A 20,798-nucleotide genomic window follows, 5' to 3' on the forward strand; every position below is an offset into this window, starting at 1 on the left:
TCTAATGTAGCTTCTTTGCCTAGTCAGTATACATTATGCCATAGTTTTTGCTTGTCAAAGCATCAAAATTCCTCTATAGATCAGTCTCCATTTGTGAACCAATTTGGTGTCTTTTTTTCTTTTTTGAGACTATTCTTTTCTAAAACATATTTTAAAGCCAGAAATAATAAATATACCTCAAGTATGCTTTTATAGCATGGGATACCATTTTCTGATGTTTGGTTTCCGAAATGATTATTAATACCCATGGTTGTCATAAGAAAAAGATCATTAGTATTCTTGTTTCCAATTCTAGAGAACATTTTTATAATAATAAAAATGCCAAGTTGACAGTTTTGGAAACTGAAGTACACATTTAGTTTATCGGGTTTAATAATTGTACACATCTAATTTTGCATCATATATTAATTCTTCAAAATATTAGCATCGACAAAGATGCGGCTAAGATATAAATTTTGATATTGCCATTCCATTTTCCTGCCTTGCTCTTGTCTCTTTTTTAATTTTGATTTGAAGGAAAATGTAGGGAGAAGCCGAGTCTTCCTTCTTTCACTTCTGGGTGCTCCTACCAAAATTGACAAGTCTGCCATCTGGGTGGTTATATTTGTATGTGGGCACCTGTTGTCTGTGAACTAAATTGGAATCATGTACTTATTTCATGTAATATCTCTGTCACAATTAGCATGATTCCATGCAATTCCCAGCTGCTATAGGCAATAAAAATAAGCTCTATTGTAACTATAAAATAATGTCAGTTCACATTAAATGTACAAGTTGAATGATTTAGCAACAAAAATCAGTTTAATATGGATTTTATAGTTCTGATTTTTCCTTTACGATACCAAAAACAAAAATAAAAATTTGTAGACCCATGATTTAATAAGGAATCTGTCAAGCAACCTAAAAAAATAAAAACTACCTTTTGTGAATATGAAAGTCTGATTAGAGAGAAATAAATATTCTAAGTAACAGTGATATTACTGTATATAAAAATATATTAGATTTATATTACTACCACTGCCACATCTAATACCCAGATCTGCTCCCTGATCTTTGCTATATCATGCTAAAAACTTGGCCTGTATCTTTGGTCTCTTTCTCGCCTCCTACACTCAACCCATCAAGTAACCTCCAAAATAAATCTTGATTCCAACCGCTTTATCTTTATTGCTACATCCTACTCTAAAGCCACCATCTTTCTTCCATACCTCAGTAGCCTCCATATTAATCTGATCCTTCTGTGCCCAACAGCCAAAGTGATCCTTTAAAAACTTAGTTCATTATTATTCCTTTGCCTAAAACTCTTTAATGGCTTCCAGTTATATTTAGAATATTTAGACCAAGAATATAGGCCTGAGTCCAACCTTTCTAGATTCATGAACAGCTCTCAGCTCAAATGGAATTCCTCTTAGAGCTTGGTCCTAATGATTTTGCTATAGTGATACTCTCCAAAACCTTCTTACTTAAAAAAAACAAAAACAACAACAACAAAAAACTTAGTTGTGTTCTCTTTATCTGAAAATACACTCTTTTCCTATTTGTTTATTTTATTGACTGTCTCTGCCACTTATAAAGGAGTCTAGAATGCAGGCATTTCTCTGTCCTGTTCCTGCTGTCTCTTCAGCATCTAGAATAGTACTGAGTGTATAGTAGGGACCTGATAAATGTTTTGAACATATGAATAAACATTATTCACTTTGTTTCTTTTTATAAGACCTAGCTGATACAGTCTTTTTACTTTACTTTTCAATGTAAATTATTTTTTGGTAATAATTTTGATTTTAATCGTTATGCAAATAGATCGCCTCAACCATATCCAGGATAAAAACAAAAATGAAAAGGACGATTCTGTGAAAGATACCTCCGAAGTTCAAACTATCTTAGACTGTGAAAAACAAGTCCTTGAACAGTCAGAACCTGACCAGTTGGCTGACAGCGGGGAAGAAACATTAAAAATTGAGAAAGAAGACAGACTTACACCCCAGCCAGGTAATGGTAAGTCTTGTTTTTATTTCTAGCATCCAAATAATAACCATGTACTTTCACACATAATACTGTTATTAGATTTGTAATTACTACCTTGTTCCAGGTTCCTTTTACTCTCTTTTATATTAAAAATACCATCCATTTGTAACTACATACTTAAACACCAGATGGCTGGAAGAGCTGAGTGTATCTGTTGGCATTCAGACATTACACATAGAGCAAAATTGATAAATAACTACATGTGCTGCCACCAGGCCCATTGCCCAGCCTCAGCCAAGCCTAGCTCATTCACACAGTGAGGGTGTTGTTTTGATATTTGGGAGGTGCTTTGGGACAAAATAGTAAGACTGACAGATAATTAACTAACACTTAGCATATCATTAATCCTTTACACAAAAATTCTCATAAATAGCTATACTTAATTGGCATATTTTTTAAAAAGTATTTTAAAGAAAATGTTTTTAAGGAACGTAGTGTCAAGACTGAATCATGACTGCCTTTGGAGCCAACCATACAGTGTTTCGGATTTATTTACTTTTTGGTCGATTCCATTCATTATTTATAGCTGTGACTGTTAGCAAATATCAGCCTATATGTGTACATCACTATCATTTATGGGCCAGCTGGCAAGAGACTGAGTACTTTTGGGTTACTCATTTAGTGACCATAGTAACCTACAGATTGATATTCTTATTAAAACAAACCCAGTTGGCGGGATGAAACTGTTGAAGTTTTTCTTCTAAGTTAGTTGCTATTAAATACTGATATAATTTGGAATCTGGCTCAGCTTTAAAATGAAATGTTCATTTAAGAATTTCTGAACTCAAGGCATCCTCCTTTCTTCTTCTCTCTGCCTTCCTTCTAACTCCTCGAGGTCTTCCCAAAGAATGTCTTGGAATGGATCTGTTTTGGTCTGTTAATTTTAGCAGCTTTTAAGTAGACAGTGTAGACTCAAGTGGGTCGTACTGTTTTGTGTCTCTAGTTTTCTTGGTCTCATTGTGAGAAATTCAAGTGCTGATGAAATTTTGGTTGTGGGACAGCATATGGCTCAGACTAGGAGCCAACACCTGGCAATTGTCATCTATGGCAGGGAAGTACTGGCATGTTAGTTGTACACTGATCTCTTTTTTTTTTGAGACAGAGTCTCGCTCTATCGCCAGGCTGGAGTGCAGTGGTGTGATCCCGGCTCACTGTAACTTCCGTTTTCTGGTTTCAAGCAATTCTCCTGCCTCAGCCTCCCGAGTAGCTGGGACTACAGGCACGCACCACCATGCCCGGCTATTTTTTGTACTTTTTAGTAGAGACGGAGTTTCACCATGTTGGCAAGGATGGTCTCCATATCTTGACCTCGTAATCCACCTGCCTCGGCCTCCCAAAGTGCTGGGATTACAGGCGTGAGCCACCACACCCAGCCTGTACATTGATCTCTTAATGAAAATGTGTTAGCTTGTACTTAAAAATGCTTTTTAGAAATCACAAGACTTTTGAAGTTCTATTCTGCCAATGAAATTTGCTTTGGCCTCATTCACTCCAGACAATGCCAGCATTTACCACTTACCTATTCCTACTTCCCTTTTTTGACTTTTCAGATCACTAGGCTGAGAATTCCACATAAGAGGTATGTTTCACATCTTTCCACTAGCGTGGGTTTCCATAAAAAACAAACAGGAAGCCAGATGTGGTGGCTCACGCCTATAATCCCAGCACTGTGGGAGGCTAAGGCAGGCAGATCATCTGAGGTCCGGAGTTCAAGACCAGCCTGACCAACTTGGGGAAACCCCAATCTCTATTTAAAAAAAAAAAAGGCAGACAACAAATGAGGCACACTATGTTAAATGCGTAGTCTACTTATATATGTTCTTTTAGAACCAGAGTAATTTTGTTCTCTCTGGAATTCTAGAATTTTGGAATAATGACCATAGGTGCATCATCTATAGTTCAAACCATTGAATTACACTTCCTGACATCACTGAAAAAAGAACTGTGTTCCCTAATGTAGCTAATAGCTATCAAGAATGAATATCAACTGATTTGGAATTGTTGTTACAGTTATTTTTATTAAAGAATGGCTTCTTATCTTTAAGCATTAATGCATAGTTCTTCAAATCTGAAGATATACTGATTATGCAATGTACTTATTTTCTGTATCATTAAGAAAGAAAAGAAAACTGCCAATTAAGCTATGACACAATAACTTAATGATAGCCCAGACCAGACCACATAATCCTCTGTTGCTTTGACATTTCTTTCATTTGTTCTGAGAGATTTGGCAATTTCTCCTGCTTTCGATTGTTTTTTTTGGCATGTAATAGGGAACCCTTTTGCACTTATCAGTAACCGAATGTAAGACAGCTTCCTCTATTTGCAGAGATCTCATTTCCTTCAGTACGATGAAGCACTCAGTTATTCCTTTATAAGAAAATAAGATATTTTGGTTATTCCTCCAGTAATACACATTTGCTTCTTTAATATCAAATTTCTACTCTCCTGCTCTGTATCCAAGTTTTATGGTATACATGGTAACTTTTCATTTCAATACCAACTCATAGTGAAAAAAATTAAAGACATTTTAAAGGTAATAAAGTCAATACATATAGTAACAACAATGCATTTACCTCATATAATGTAGAGGTGACAACAGTATTACAGCTATGACTTTCAGCTGCTAATAATCAAAGTGGTACTCATTCAGTCTCAACTTAAATCGGCTCTAGCAAAAGGAATAGATTAGTCTAAACTTCTTCAAGGCCAATAATAACTCTTATTGGCAGAAATTCTTCCTTATGCCTACCTAACTTGTATTTTTTCAGCTAATTCTAAATCTGTTTGTTTCTCATTAGGCCATTAGCAAAAATGTAAAACAATTGGTTACCATATAAGCCAATATGCTTTTCAGTGGCCTACCATGGTAGTTTTATTTCAAGCTTAGACAATTACTTTTTCTTAAATATATTGTTATTTTTGATATAGCTATTTCATCATTCTAACCTACACAAGATTAAAATAAGCTATTTAAGATAGAGGGTAGATAAGGCTTCAGGTTCTCTTTTGTCTTCTTTAATAGAACAGTTGAAGAGTTCAGACACTTTGCCAGTGTATGACACCTTAATGTTTTGTGCAAGTAGGAATACTGACCGGATTCACCTCTATACTAAGGTAAGCATCATGCAGATTCTGTAACTTAAAACATAAAAAAGACTTCCTTTTTTCACTTTACAATGGAGATACTTAGTTTTATTAACAATGAGGTAAGCATCTAGTTATTTTCCTCCTTAAAGCTAATTCTCAAATTTCTATGTTAAATCCAAAGATAATGAGAGGTAAAACCATATTGTCTTTAAGAACACAGACTTCAGGGCCAGATGGCCTCAGTTCAAATCTGTTAGTATGTAATCCTGGACACATTGCTCAACTGCTCTGTGCTTCAATTTCCTCAGCTGTAAAATGAGATATACCTCATCTACCCTGATGTGATTGTTATACATTGTATGCCTGTATCAAACTATCTCATGTACTGCATAAATATATAAACCTACTGTGTACCCTTAAAAATTAAAAATTGTTAAAATAATAAATAAAAAATAAAATGTGGACAGGATTTGTTGCAAAGATAAAATTCTGTAAAGCAATCAGCACAGTGCCTGGCCTGCATGAACTCTGAATAAATGTTAATTCCTGCACCGATCACTTGCAGCAGCAGGAGCAGCAGCCTCTTCACAGAAGCTTTGGCCTGCTGTTCATGTTAGTAAATGCTAGGAAGTTTTTGTCAGATGATTGCTGATTCCTGCCATAGGCTAGCTTGGTAGTGCCCAAAACTTTTTAGACTCAGGACCCCTTTGCACTCCTAAAATTTGTTGAAAACCCCAATGAGCTTTTGTTTATATGGGTTATATCTGTTGATGTCTACTATATGTAAAATTAAAATGGAGACTCTCAAAAATATTCATTTACAGCAGGCTTGGTGGCTCATGCCTGTAATCCTAGCACTTTGGGAGGCCGAGGCAGGTGGATCATCTGAGGTCAGGAGTTTGAGAGCACTCTGGCCAACACAGTGAAACCCTCTCTCAACTAAAAATACAAAAATTAGCCGGACGTGGTGGCGAGTGTCTGTAATCCCAGCTGCTCAGGAGGCTGAGTCAGGAGAATTGCTTGAACCTGGGTGGCAGAGGTTGCGGTGAGCTGAGATCATGCCACTGTGCTTCAATTTCACAGTGAAATTGTGACCTATTAAGGTCACTCCAGCCTGGGTGACAGCATGAGATTCTGTCAAAAAAAAAAAATTATTTGTTCACTTAAATGTGAATAATTAACAAGTACATTTTTCTATTTCTGTGTTTTTGTTTTTGTTTTTGTTTTTTTGAGACAAAGTGGCTCTGTTGCTCAGGCTAGAGTGCAGTGCCACAATCTCAGCTCACTGCAGCCTCCACCTCCTGGGTTCAGGCGATTCTCCTGCCTCAGCCTCCCAAGTAGCTGGGAGTACAGGTGCTTGCCACCATGTCCAGCTAATTTTTGTATATTTAGTAGAGATGGGTTTTACCATGTTAACCAGGCTAGTCTAGATCTCCTGACCTTATGATCCACCCACCTCGACCTCCCAAAGAGCTAGGATTACAGGCAGGAGCCACTGCACCAGGCCATTTTTTTGTTTTCCTTTTTTAATAGTGAGAGGATCTTGCTATGTTGCCCAGGCTGGTCTCAAACTCCTGGGTTCAAACAGTTCACCCACCTCAGCCTCCTAAAGTGCTAGGGTTACAAGCGTGAACCACCAAGCCTGATCAACAATTATTTTTAAGTGAATAAATGCATATTTTAAGAGAAATAAACCCATTATATATTTATATAATAACTTTTTTTTGTTTAAAATATATTTTTGAATTCAAAAAATATTTAGTGAGAAGAGTGTCATGTTTTACATGTTTAGCAATTTTCTCTAAAGTCTTAATGGAAAACAATGGGATTTTCATATCTGCCTCTGCATTCAGTTTGTTGAGATAGCATGTCATCTAGCCAATGGAAAAAGACACCATACATTTGTGAAAGAATAAGAGTAGAAAAGGCAAATATTATTTATTATTACGACTCATTATTAGTATGAAAACACTTATGACTTTCTAAAAAGATCACTGGAACTGCATGAGAATCTGTGGCCTGGGTAGATTATGAATATTTTAATTTGGTCTAAAATTTTAAATTTCTAATCTTTATAATAAGATAGTATTTGAAACTTTTAAAACACATGGCCCATTATATCGATGTTTAAAAGATAATATGTTGGAGATGACCAAACTTTCAATTACAGGTTTTCTACTAAACCAAATATAGGTATAGATAGTGTATCATGTGATAATCTTCACTTAGGAGGAGATGGCTAGGATCATGAATACCAGAATCCCCAAGCAGCCTCTAGCATGGGACCATGGCTGAGAGAGAGACACCAAGAACAAAGCCAGGCAGTAATCAACGCTCTTCTTATAGGTGTGGAGCCTCCGACATGGTAAACCAGGCTGCAGGGAGCACCAGTGACTCCTTTGCTCATCTTGAGGCAGATTTAAGTGCCTGACCCACCCTCATTGCCCATATTGGAGGAGCTCTAGGTCATACTTCTTTCTCAGACCGTCACATGAGAGGGACAGAGAAATTTTCAAGAGGGGCTTGAAGGTAGAGAAACCAAAGGGCAGACACCAGGCAGAGCATACCACAGAAATCCAGAAGACCTTCAATTCTTTAAACTTTTTTTTACTCTGTACAGTGAAAACTCTGCGTCTTGGATTACCTGATCACTGTTTTATCCACGTTGGGGTGGAGACAGGGAGAGAACTGAAAGCTCCTGGTAGAGGGTATAATGCACCTGCTGCCAAACCAAACCACAGCAACCACCTCACTGACCTGTATTCAGGCTCTGCCACCAGCCCAGTAGCCTGGGACACTGCTTCTTCTTCGCATCTCTGTTAATGGTCTCAAATATATTTTTATGACTGTTCTAAATACTTACATGTCCCTTTACCATAAAATGTTATCACCCAACTAATTTTCCAAACACGAGACACTAAGCAGATGAATTGTTGACATATCTTTTCACAACCAGAGTCGAGTTTACATGAAAGCTTTCCTTTTCACCTTAAAAGAGCCAGGCACAGTGGCTCACACCTATAATCCCAACATTTTTGCAGGCCGAGGCAGGCAGATCACCCGAGCTTAGGAATTCTCGACCAGCCTGGACAACATGGTGAAACCCCCTCTCTACTAAAAATACAAAGTAGCTGGGTGCCTATAATCCCAGCTACTTGGGAGGCTGAGGCAGGAGAATTGCTTGAACCTGGGAGGCAGGGGTTGCAGTGAGCCGAGACCGCACCATTGCACTCCAGCCTGGGCAACAAGAGCAAAACTCCATCTCAAAAAAAAAAAAAAAAAAAAAAACTGAAGTATAATCTGGATAAAATTCCTAGTTCAGCTGGGTGTGATGGCTCACGCCTGTAATCCCAGAACTTTGGGAGGCTGAGGCAGGCAGATCATAAGGTCAGGAGTTCAAGACCAGCCTGGCTAACATGGTGAAACCCTATCTCTACTAAAAATACAAAAAATAAGCTGGGTATGGTGGAAGTCACCTCTAATTCCAGCTACTCGGGAGGCTGAGGCAGGAGAATCGCTTAAACCTGGGAGGTGAAGGTTGCAGTGAGCCAAGACCACGCCACTGCACTCCAGCCTGGGCAACAGAGTGAGACTCTGCATCAAAAAAAAAAAAAAAAAAACTTGTTCATTGCCTAAAAGAATACCCCTTAAAAAGAAGAGTAGTTGGCCGGGCATGGTGGCTCACACCTGTAATCCTAGCACTTTGGGAGGCCAAGGTGGGTGGATCACCTGAGGTCAGGAGTTCAAGATCAGCCTGGCCATCATTGTGAAACCCTATCTTTAAAAAAAAAAGAGTAGTAACCGACATTTAGCATCTTGTGTCGTATTAGAACTGTTCATTTCAGCAGAATCTCAAGTCTATATCAGGGTTTAGAATTACGTATTACCATTACATATCAGAATTTTTAATTAGTGCATACTTTTTGTATGTTTTTTTCATAGTAATTGTGGGAGCTGTAACTTTTTTTTAACTGAGAGAATATGAGTTCAACTATTGTTGAGACAATAGGTTTTCTTTCTTTTTTTTTTTTTTGAGACTGAGTTACACTCTTGTTACCCAGGCTGGAGTGCAATGGCGTGATCTCGGCTCACCGCAACCTCCGCCTCCTGGGTTCAGGCAATTCTCCTGCCTCAGCCTCCTGAGTAGCTGGGATTACAGGCACTCACCACCATGCCCAGCTAATTTTTTGTGTTCTTAGTAGAGATGGGGTTTCACCATGTTGACCAGGATAGTCTTGATCTGTTGACCTCGTGATCCACCCGCCTCGGCCTCCCAAAGTGCTGGGATTACAGGCTTGAGCCACCGCGCCCGGGCCCGAGACAATAGATTTTCATATGAGAGGTTCTTCTTTCTCTTTATAAAGGAAATACATCTACTCATGTTTAACTGACTATACAGCTGTACGTGATTACTTTCTACCCTTAAGATTTCAGGGAACAGGCATGGTGGCTCATACCTATAGTCCTAGCACTTTGGGAAGCTGAGGCAGGAGGATCACTTGAGTTCAGGAGTTCAAGGTGGGAGGATCACTTCAGCCCAGGATTTTGAGACTTGACTGGGCAACATGGTGAAACCCCGTCTCTACAAAAACACAAAATTAGCCAAGTGTGGTGGAACACACCTGTAATTCCAGCTACTTGGGAGGCTGAGGTGGGAGGATCACCTGGGCCTAGGAGGTTGAGGCTGCAGTGAGCCAAGATCATGCCACTGTACTCCAGCCTGGGTGACAGAGTGAGACCTTGTCCCCCCCGCCCCCCAAAAAAGTGTTGGGGGCGGTGGGGGAATATTTCAGGATGTTGTGCAACCAATGATTGGAACCTAAATGCAGTTCCACTTACTTTCCAGGTGGCCCCATTGGCAGACAGTGCTCATTGACTGATATTGTGACATTGCTTTGGGGGAGCAAATTTTTAAATAATTTATCTAGAATTGATCTTTCTACCTTTTCTTTTCTTTTCTTTCTTTCTTTTTTTTTTTTTTAACAGTCTCACTCTGTCTCCAGACTAGAGTGCAGTGGTACTCAGCTTACTGCAACCTCCACCTCCCAGGTTCAAGTGATTCTCCTGCCTCAGTTTCCTAAATAGCTGGGACTGCAGGCATGCACCACCATGCCTGGCTAATTTTTGTTGTTGTTCTTTTGAAATGGAGTTTCGCTCGTTACCCAGGCTGGAGTGCAATGGCACGATCTCGGCTCACCGCAACCTCTACCTCCTAAGTTCAAGCAATTCTCCTACATCAGCCTCCCGAGTAGCTGGGACTACAGGCGCGCGCCACCATGCCCAGCTAATTTTTGTATTTTTAGTAGAGATGGGGTTTCACCATGTTGACCAGGATGGTCTTGATCTCTTGACCTTGTGATTCACCCACCTTGGCCTCCCAAAGTGCTGGGATTATAGGCGTGAGCCACCGCGCCCGGCCCTAATTTTTTATATTTTATTAGAGATGGGCCAGGCGCGGTGGCTCATGCCTATAATCCTAGCACTTTGGGAGGCCGAGGCGAGCAGATCACCTGAGGTCAGGAGTTCAAGACGAGCCTGACCAATATGGTGAAACCCCATCTTTAAAAAAAAAAAAAAATTAGAGACGGGGTTTCACTATGTTGGTGGGGATGGTCTCCAACTCTTGACTTTGTGATTTGCCCGCCTCAGCCTCCCAAAATGCTGGGATTACAGGCGGGAGCCACCGTGCCTGGCCTCTACCTTCTCTTTATTTCCTTGTTCCTGTAACAGTGGACAGGCATATCATTTGGGGAAGGTTATTCAGATGCTTCTTTGACACCCTTCTTTAATGTGATACTTTTTTTTTTTTTTCTTTTTTTGAGATGGAGTTTCGCTATTGTTACCCAGGCTGGAGTCCAATGTTGTGATCTCGGCTCACCGGCTCACCACAACCTCTGCCTCCGGGGTTCAAGCAATTCTCCTCCCTCAGCCTCCCAAGTAGCTGGGACTACAGGCACGTGCCACCATGCCCAGCTAATTTTTGTATTTTTAGTAGAGATGGGGTTTCACCATGTTGACCAGGATGGTCTCGATCTCTTGACCTCGTGATCCACCCGCCTCGGCCTCCGAAAGTGCTGGGATTATAGGCGTGAGCCACCGCGCCCGGCCCTAATGTGATACTTATATTGCCATTGAGTGTCTATATATTTGCAAATTTGGGAATGATTGTGCTGCTATTAACTTCAAAGATGTAATATTCTTCTGTATTAATTTGCAATGTATGAATTTTATTATTTTGATACTTATTTCCAAGATTAATCAGTAGAAAAGAGTATGACACAGCAGTAAACATAGCATTCCAGGTGGAAGGCAATAGCCTTGGGTTAGGCATGGGCAGTGGAGGCATTCAGTGCAATAGAGAGCCTGCCTCCTCTTCTTGGCTCACAGTTTCTCCAGGGGGGCCATATTGGTGGACCCTTGTCTAGAATGTGTCGCCTCAGTTTTTCTTTTAGGAGACTAGGCATATTGTGTCATAATGTAATTATTTTCATTTTAAATAGTTGCTAGTTCCTATACAAAAATGGATTATTAATGTCTTCCTAATCCATCATCAGGATGGAAAACAGATGAGCTGTAATTTCATTCCTTTGGATATAAAATTAGACCTTTGGGAAGATTTACCAGCAAGCTTTCAGCTGAAACAAAATCGCTCTCTGGTAAGAACAGTTTTAAATAAAATGGCTTTATTTATTTTAAATAAACTTGTTTTAGTAAAGTTAATGATCTTTTTGAGTTTAATTTTTAAAAAGCGTTTTGTGGCATGTTGTAGAGTCAAATCACTGGTTGCATTTTCATCAGTCTAGACGGTGCCTATTAATTACCCGGTGCTAAAAATATATGTGAAATCTGTTTCCTTGGCAAATGATCACACCTAGAGTTGCTGTTTCTGTGGATAGAATCATCCTCACATTATTTAATTTCTCATTCACAGGATTAGCAACTGTGATATTTGTATCAGCTAGAATCACATTTTTTTTCTATTAAGGTTAAGTTCTAACAATGACAAATTCTGAGATCAGAGATTATACCTTATTGAGTGATTCTTGATTCATTATCAGAAGCACCAGCATGCAGCTGCAGGCCAAATTCCTGCCAGAGAGGTCTTAACACTGATCTGTGGCTGATTTTCCTTCGCTGCCAAGAAGGGTCATCATGTGCAGGGACTGATCCAGCATACTGTGTACCATTTTTACAAGAAAATGGTGTGGTGATTATTTTTTTTACAATTTGAGTGGCAATGAAGCATTGCTTATAGGTCACCTGTACCTGTTTTAATGAAAAGGTATTTACTTGGTAAGCTATTTACTAGGTATCACCTAATCCTGATTCTCAGAGTCCCAGAAAATATCCACTTATATATACTTGACTAATAAGTAAGAGTAATGGTAACCCTACTAAAAATGTCCCAGATTTATTGATTTTTTTTTCCTGTGAAAACTTAGGCATCATTTACAAAGCAATTCTCAGATGTTGCCCTGTCATTCTGTCACCCAGTTTTGCCTTGACCCCTGCTGGGGTACGTACTTCCAGACCTTTTTTGGTCTCAATGAGCATATTATCACTGTTAATCCTATGTGTGTTAAGGGCATACACTGCATGTCCTGACACAAGCCTTTAGAGAAAAAGATCTCTTGGCTGGGTATGATGGCTCATGCCTATAATGCCAATACTTTCAGAGGCCGAGGCAGGAGGATCACTTGAGCCCAGGAGTTTGAGACCAGCCTGGGCAACACAGTGAGACCCTTTCTCTACAAAAAAATAGAAAAACTAGCCAGGTGTGGTGGCATGTGCCTACAGTCCCAGCTCCTCAGGAGACTGAGGCAGGACTGCTGGAGTGCAGGAGGTCAAGCCGTGATCATGCCACTGCACTTAGAGCAAAACCCTATCTCAACAGAGCAAGTAGAGGGAACAGAACAAGAATTTATCTCAAAAAGAAAAAAAAAAGAGAGATCTCTTAAGAACTGCCGTAGGTAGTTTACAATAAAGATATGAAAACTACATCAAATTAAAGCAAGCCTTAGGTTGTGGAACTCAAAAGCCTATTTGGGGGACACAACAAAATAGCAGTTTTCTGATGTTGTAAATAGGTTCACTTTCAAAGGAAGATACCTAGTGAGTTGTTAACTCTTTTGTTATCTCATTTTCTGCCAGATTTTGAGGTTTGTTCGAGAATGGAGTAGTCTAACTGCCATGAAGCAAGGGATAATCAGGAAAAGTGGACAGCTATTCTGTAGCCCAATTCTTGCTTTGGAAGAGATCACAAAGCAACAAACTAAACAAAATTTCACCAAAAGGTATGAGTTGTCTTTCTTTTTTTGATTTTGTGTTATATTAGTTTTGATGGTTCTTTCTATAGGCGGGTCTGAGGCATCTTTTGGAACCACTAATGAAATCCTGATGAGTTATGAGAAAATTATGCATAAAATCACAGCCATATTATTTCATAACAACGTAATTATATATTTAGTGAATTTGATAAAATCTGCTGAAAGAGATCAGGTTGTCCAGATCTTACTCACCTGGAGTTCCATTTATCAACAAAAAGAGCAGAGTCACGGGATGGTACAACCTATGACCTGCCAAGCCTGGGACACTTACTAGCAACAGGAGTACATTTTATTCTTAGAACATCAGAGCATGCCTCTGGACCCCATCTGCTCTGCCCTCCTGTGGGTGAGTATGATGCTGTGCAGCAAGGGAGCTGGTTCTATTTGAATGCATCATTCACTACCCAAGTAATGGAAGATAACTATAATCATGTCCATGATTAGAAATGAAATAAAATAAAGATTGTCTGTCAGATATTTGTGACTGTTTTGCCCTTATCATTGCAGGTCCCTTTCTGATCTCTATTCATTTGATTTCCTTCCTTGTCATCACAATCATCTTTATCCCCTTGTGTGATCTCAAATCCCAATTCTTTGTAAACCTTTTTTTTTTTGAGACAGAGTTTTGCTCTTGTTACCCAGGCTGGAGTGCAATGGCGTGATCTCGGCTCACCGCAACCTCCGCCCCCTGGGTTCAGGCAATTCTCCTGCCTCAGCCTCCTGAGTAGCTGGGATTACAGGTACACGCCACCATGCCCAGCTAATTTTTTGTAATTTTTAGTAGAGACGGGGTTTCACCATGTTGACCAGGATGGTCTCGATCTGCCGACCTCGTGATCCACCCGCCTCGGCCTCCCAAAGTGCTGGGATTACAGGCTTGAGCCACCGCGCCCGGCCGTAAACCTTTTTCTAAGCATGAAGCAAGGATTATCAGGAAAAGTTGTCAGCTGTTTTGTAGCCCAATCCTTGCTTTTGAAAGAGATTGCAGGTTAGGCACAGTGGCTCATGCCTGTGATCCCAACACTTTGGGAGGCCAAGGCAGGTAGATTGCATGAGCCTAGGAGTTCAGTGATCAGCCTGGGAAACATAGCTACTGGAAAGGCAGAAGCAAGAGGATCGTTTGAGCATGGGAGGTTAAGGCTGCAATGAACCAAGATTGTACCACTGCACTCCAGCCTGGGCAACAGAGTGAGACCCTGACTCAAACAAAACAAAACAAAACAAGAGATTGCAAAGCAACAAACCAAACAACAGCATTGACAGAGAAAACCCTTTAGCTCTTGCTGTCTCCATACTCTTCATTCTTATATTCCATCAGTTTATCAGAGAGATTTTCTTTCTCTAGCTTTTTCCATGCACTCAGGTGAAAAAAAATCCATTAATGGTTGGGGGTGGGGAGGAGCAGGGGACTGAGAACATGGTTAATTAAATAAATTATGATAGTTCCATACAGTAAAAATCTTTTTCATTGTTTCAAAGTATGGCATATGGTACATTTATATGTTTATAAGAACAAGGAATAATACTTGTGATAAATTGTTAAGGGTAAATATAAATTATAAAAAAAAGGGGGATGGAGACACAACTTTACTGTTTGCACAAATAGCACAACTTGCTATTATTAACATAGAAATTATCTAGAAGGATACCTTAGGAATTCTTAACATGAGTTCCTCTGGGACAGTGGTTTTCAATTGGGAGCAATTTGGTCCCATAGGGTGGTAGCGTCTGGAGACATTTTAAATTGTCTCAAGGAAAGGATGTGACTAGGGAGTATGTAGTGAGTAGAGGCCCAGGATGCTGCTGAGAATCCTACAGTGAATAGGACTGCACGCCCCAAGACAGAATTATCCATTTCAAAATGTGTATATTACCACTGTTACGAAATCTTGCTCTAGGACATAAAACTTGAGGATTTGTGGAGGTAGTAGGGACTTTATGCCAGCATTACAAACTCATATGACTAAAAACAAAACAGGAATCACAAATGAATGAATGAGGTCAGTTATAAAGCTAGAAAAGAATGAGATATGGGCCGAAACTATGTCAAATAGGCAAATTTGGAACCCATCTGAAGACATTCAAATTCAGATTTAAAAATAAATTACTGGACTGGGCATGGTGACTCATGCCTGTAATTCCAACACTTTTGAAGGCCAAGGAGGACAGATTGCTTGAACCCAGAGTTCAAGACCAGCCTGGGCAACATGGAAAAACCCCATCTCTACAAAAAAAACCCAGAAAAATTAGCTAGGCATGGCGGTGCATGCCTGTAGTCTCAGGCTGAGGTGGGAGGATCACCTGAGCCCCAGGAGGTAAAGGCTGCAGTGAGCCATGATTGCACCACTTCACTTCAGCCTGGGAGACAGAGTGAAACCCTGTCTCAGAAATAAAATAAGATAAAATAAAAATAAATTAAATGAATTTAATTTAATAAAATTTAAAAATCGACTAGCCATGATGGCTCACACCTGTAATGCTAGCACTTTGGGAAGCCAAGGTGGACAGATCACTTGAGGCCAAGAGCTCGAGACCAGACTGGTTAACATAAGCTAGACCCTGTCTCCACAAAAAAACAAAAAAACAAAAAATAGCCAGGTATGGTGACTCACACCTGCTATTTGGGAGGCTGAGACAGGAGGATCACCTGAACCCAGGAGGTTATGGTTGCGATGAGCTGTGATCATGCCACTGCACTCCATCCTGCGTTGACAAAGCAAGGACCAGTCTCAAAATGAATGAATAAATTTAAAATGCTGTATGAATGAGTACAGTAAAGCCATTTGACTAATTGAATTTATCCATAAGTTGCCAGTTTTGGAATTTTGGCCTGAACTCTTCTGTAACAGTTGATTTTTTTGCCATAGGCGTGTGTCACTTTCTATAAAAATGCATTTAAAATATGTGTGTTACATATTTATATATATATATATATATATATATATATATATATATATATATAGACATACTTACACATAAGGACACACACACACATATCAAAAAGCACAATGCCTATTTTATTTTTCCCAATACTTCCTGTCCTCTCAATCTTTCTCATTTTTGTAACCAGTCTTTGCTGGAGTATTGACCTTCTCTTTCTCACATGATCATAATTCTCCTCATAACTGAATTTCTAGCTATTTCTAGACATGCCTTATTATTTCTTCTCCATCAGACATGGATGACCACTTAAAGGGTCATCTGAGAAAGGCAACGAACTGGTCAGGTTTAAAAGCAAGAGTCAATTCATAAAACCAAAGTCAAACACACAATGTTATCAATATAAAGGATATAATTTGTATTAACAAACAGCAGATTAAGTAATGAGATTTGTATTTTTAGGAGCTAACTTTAGCAGCAGTTGAGAGATTTAATGAGAAAGGGTAAGACTCAAAGTGGGGAGATAAGTTACGTTTTTCTATAGCTGCCATAACAAATTACCACAAATTTAGAAGCTTAAAGCAACATACATCTTTTATCTCACAGTTCTATAAGTAAGAAGTCCAAGCTGGCTATTACTAGTTTTCTAGTAATGCTCTGGATTTACAGTGAAGGAATCAAAGTGTTGGCTGACTGGGCTCTAACTGATAAGTTTAGAAAATAATTCACCTCCAAGCTCACTAAGATTGTTGGCAGAACTCATTTCCTTGCAGTTGTAGGACTGAGATTCCTGTTTTTTGCTGGCTGTCAGCTGAGGCCACCATCAACTCCCAGAGGCTTCTCTGTGGTCCTAGTACATGGACCTCTACATCTTGGAATCTCTGCCTTCCTCTTCTGCTTTTAAGGGCTCAAGTGATTACATTGAACCCACTCAGTAATCTCCCTATCTTAAAGTGAGCTGATCAGCAACCTAATTATATCTGTAAAGTCCTTTTATAGCATTATCTAAATTAGTGATTGATTAAATAACCTGGGGACAGAATCCTAGAGGGCATCTTAAAATTCTGTCTGCTATACAAGTTAAAAGACTATTATAGTAGACCTGGAGAAAAATGATGAGGATCTATATTAAATTATTACAGTGGGAATCAGGAAAGAGAATGAAGAGAGCTATTAAGGAGGTCTATCTGGAGACTTGGTGACTGATTATAGAGAGGCAGAGAGAGAGAGAGGCCTCCAGAGAAACCAACTTAGCCGCATCATGAAATGAAACCTTTGTACCTGCAGCGGGGAGATACTGTCAGGAAGCATTCTGATTCTTGCTGCAGAACCCAAGTTAAGTCTCAGTAATTTGGAATAACCATGTATCTCTGAAAGCACATGTGAAATATGCTGTTGAACAGCAGCATTGACTGGCAGTCTGTATGAAGACCAGTTAGACACTGCCATTACCAGTTTACTTTCTAGAGAAACTGAATCAGAGTCTCTAAACTTAGAAACATCAGGCTCAGTAAAGAGTAAGGTATTATATTGAAAAGTGAAACTCCCCAGACCCCCTTTTTTTGCCAGCTTTCAGATTGACAGCAGCTACATTTTACTTACTTTTTTTTTTCAGAGGGAGTCTCTGTCCTCCAGGCTGGAGGGCAATGTCATGATCTTGGCTCACTGCAACCTCCACCTCCCAGGTTCACGTGATTCTCCTGCCTCAGCCCCCCGAGTAGCTGGGATTACAGGCATGAGCCACCATACCTGGCTAATTTTTTATATCTTTAGTAGAGATGGGATTTCACCATGTTGGCCAGGCTGGTCTCAAAACTCCTGACCTCATGATCCACCCGACTCTACCTCCTAAAGTGCTGGGATCACAGGCATGAGCCACTGTGCTCAGGCCATTTTACTTCCTAAGCAGGAGGTTAGAAGATTTGTCTCTTAAAAATATTGAATGGTTCTGAAAAAAGAGCTACAGTTTAACTTTGGGCATTCTCCCAAGTGCAATGGCTAGGTCCCCAACCAGATTATCCTCTAGTGATGTCCACCAGTTTGCAGGCCCCATCCAAGCTCAGAGCTTGCAGTCAGCTTTTGAGTATCTTACTCTTACGTTTGAATGGAAGCCAAGATCACCAGCCACGGTTTTGGTTACAGAGTTCCATTTATCAGAGGCAGGCCTAATTCACTTGGAGCCCTGTCTTGTTTAGTATGCCAACTGTTTAATCTCTAGTTAGAGTTGAGCTCCAAAGCAGGTCAGAAATCCAGAGCCCAAGATTGTATTCATTGATGTGGGCCACTTTCCAGCATACACTCTTTTTATAAAAATTGCCATCTTCCACTCCTTTTACTATCCAGGAATTAGTTTAGGAGACAACATTCTCCCTTCTCTATTTGCTAAAATTGGGATTTACCATAATAACCCTTTTGGGAGTTGGTGAACTTCCTAGCAAACCTCAGTAAAAAATTAAGTATTGGCAACTTGCAGCTAGGTTTGAAAAGTTGCTAGCTCCCTTTTTTGGAATTGGTTCATCTGTTTCTTGTGGTTTCCAAAAATTTATTCTTAAACCTCTTGTAGGAAAGCAAAAGGTTATTTTTAGTGTCTAAATCTCTGACTAGATTTCTCAGCATCTTTTAAAGTTACTGAATTAGGTTTTTAAGCTTTTAAACATTGAATAATACCTCAAGCAAGGCTTAATATCCCATTGCCCCCAAAGCTAGGAAGCTTTTGAGTTCATCTAGAATCCACAGAAATACTTTCCCAAAATGCATTTTTCAAGGGAATAAAATGCTTGAAGAAATTTTTGGAGGTGGGGCCAGAGAAGGAGAAAGTTTGAGAACTAAAAGGGAAAGTTTAATTTACTGCATTTTAACTTCTGCTGCTACCCAGACTGGAGAACAGTGGCTTAAATTCCTTTTTGGTCTAAGAAAGACATGCAAGTAGAGTACAAACATGTGAAAAGATATTCCCCCTTACTCTTAATAGGAATGCAAATTTTAAAATCTATGATGAGATACCTGTCATTATTAGCAGAGACTTCTGAAAATTGCCATTTTGCCAGTGAAAGAGAAGAAATGGATACTCATTCATTGCTGGTGAACACGTACACTGGTATAACCTTAGAGGAAAGAAATTTGTCAAAATCTACCCACATTTAAAACACCTAAGACCTTTTACCCAGCAATTCTACTTGTGGAGATTTATTCTACAGATACATAATGTGTAGAAAATATCATATATAACTGTATCTATTGCAGCATTGTTTGTGATAGCAAAGACTGGAAACAACCTAAATGTCCATTAATCAGACTGGTTAAATATATGGTTTATCCAAATAATGGATAACATGGAGCCATTAAAAAGAGTAGGGAAACTGCGGCCAGGTATGGTGGTTCATGGCTATAATCTCAGCACTTTGGGAGGCCAAGGTGGGTGCATCACGAGGTCAGAAGTTCAAGACAACCCTGGCCAAGATGGTGAAACCCCGTCTCTACTAAAAATACAAAAATTAACCAGGTGCGGTGGCAGGCGCCTATAATCCCAGCTACTCGGAAGGCTGAGGCAGGAGACTCACTTGATCCCAGGAGGCGGAGGTTGTAAGTGAGGCAAGATCGCACCACTGCACACTCCAGCCTGGGCAACAGAGCAAGACTCCCTCTCCAAAAAAAAAAGAAAATAGAGAAACTATGGATCCTAATAAGGAAAGATCTCTAAGAAATATGTTGTGGTAAAAAGAGTAAAGTGATAATTAGTGTATATGCTATGCTATTATTTATTTCTAAAAATAGGTATAATGAAAAATGAGTGCTAGTGGGTATGGGTTTATTTTTGTTTTTGTTTTGCTTGAGACAGGGTCTCAATCTGTTGCCCAGGTTGGAGTACAGTGGCACAATCTCAGCTCACTGCAACCTCGGCCTCCTGGATTCAAATGATTCTCTGCCCCTGCCTCCCAAGTAGCTGGGACTATAGGTGTGCATCACCATGCCTGGCTAATTTTTGTATTTTTAGTAGAGACAGGGTTTCACCACGTTGACCAAATTGGTCTCGAACTCCTGATCTCAAATGATCCTCCCGCCTTGGCCTCTCAAAGTGCCAGGATTACAACTGTGAGCCACCAAACCCAGCTTTCTTTTTGGAGTAATGAAATATTCTGGAATTAGCGATGATGGTTTCACAATCTTGTGAATATACTAAAATGCGCTTAATTGCCAACTTTAAATTGGTGACTTTTATGTCATGTGAATTATTTGTCAATAAAAATGCAAAAATAAATAAATAAAAGGCATATACCTATATTCAGAAGAAAAGAAACTCTTTTTTTTTTTTTTTTGAGAGAGTATTTCTCTGTCACTCAGGCTGGAGTGCAGTGGTGCAGTCTCAGCTCACTGCAGCCTACACCTCCCAGGTTCAAGTGATTCTCCTGCCTCAGCCTCTTAAGTAGCTAGGTTACAGGCACACATTACCACACCCAGCTAATTTTTGTATTTTCA

The 20,798-nt window shown here is 39.6% G+C and overlaps 1 protein-coding gene across 11 annotated transcripts in view; it reads left to right on the plus strand.

The window, feature by feature from the left end:
- Positions 1 to 20,798, plus strand: part of ZRANB3 (zinc finger RANBP2-type containing 3) — a 309,784-nt gene that overhangs the window by 278,047 nt on the left and 10,939 nt on the right. For 8 of the 11 annotated variants that reach the window (XM_008998974.6, XM_078327919.1, XM_035305051.3 and 5 more), the window contains 4 exons: positions 1,801 to 1,995; positions 5,051 to 5,142; positions 11,670 to 11,771; positions 13,267 to 13,409. In XM_008998974.6, coding sequence (XP_008997222.4) covers positions 1,801 to 1,995; positions 5,051 to 5,142; positions 11,670 to 11,771; positions 13,267 to 13,409 — 532 coding nt within the window. The remainder of the gene's footprint in view (positions 1 to 1,800; positions 1,996 to 5,050; positions 5,143 to 11,669; positions 11,772 to 13,266; positions 13,410 to 20,798) is intronic. The other 3 variants (XM_035305048.3, XM_078327918.1, XM_078327922.1) reach the window with 1 other exon arrangement.

The sequence above is a fragment of the Callithrix jacchus genome, chromosome 6 (assembly GCF_049354715.1).
Source record: "Callithrix jacchus isolate 240 chromosome 6, calJac240_pri, whole genome shotgun sequence".
NCBI lineage: Eukaryota > Metazoa > Chordata > Mammalia > Primates > Cebidae > Callithrix > Callithrix jacchus.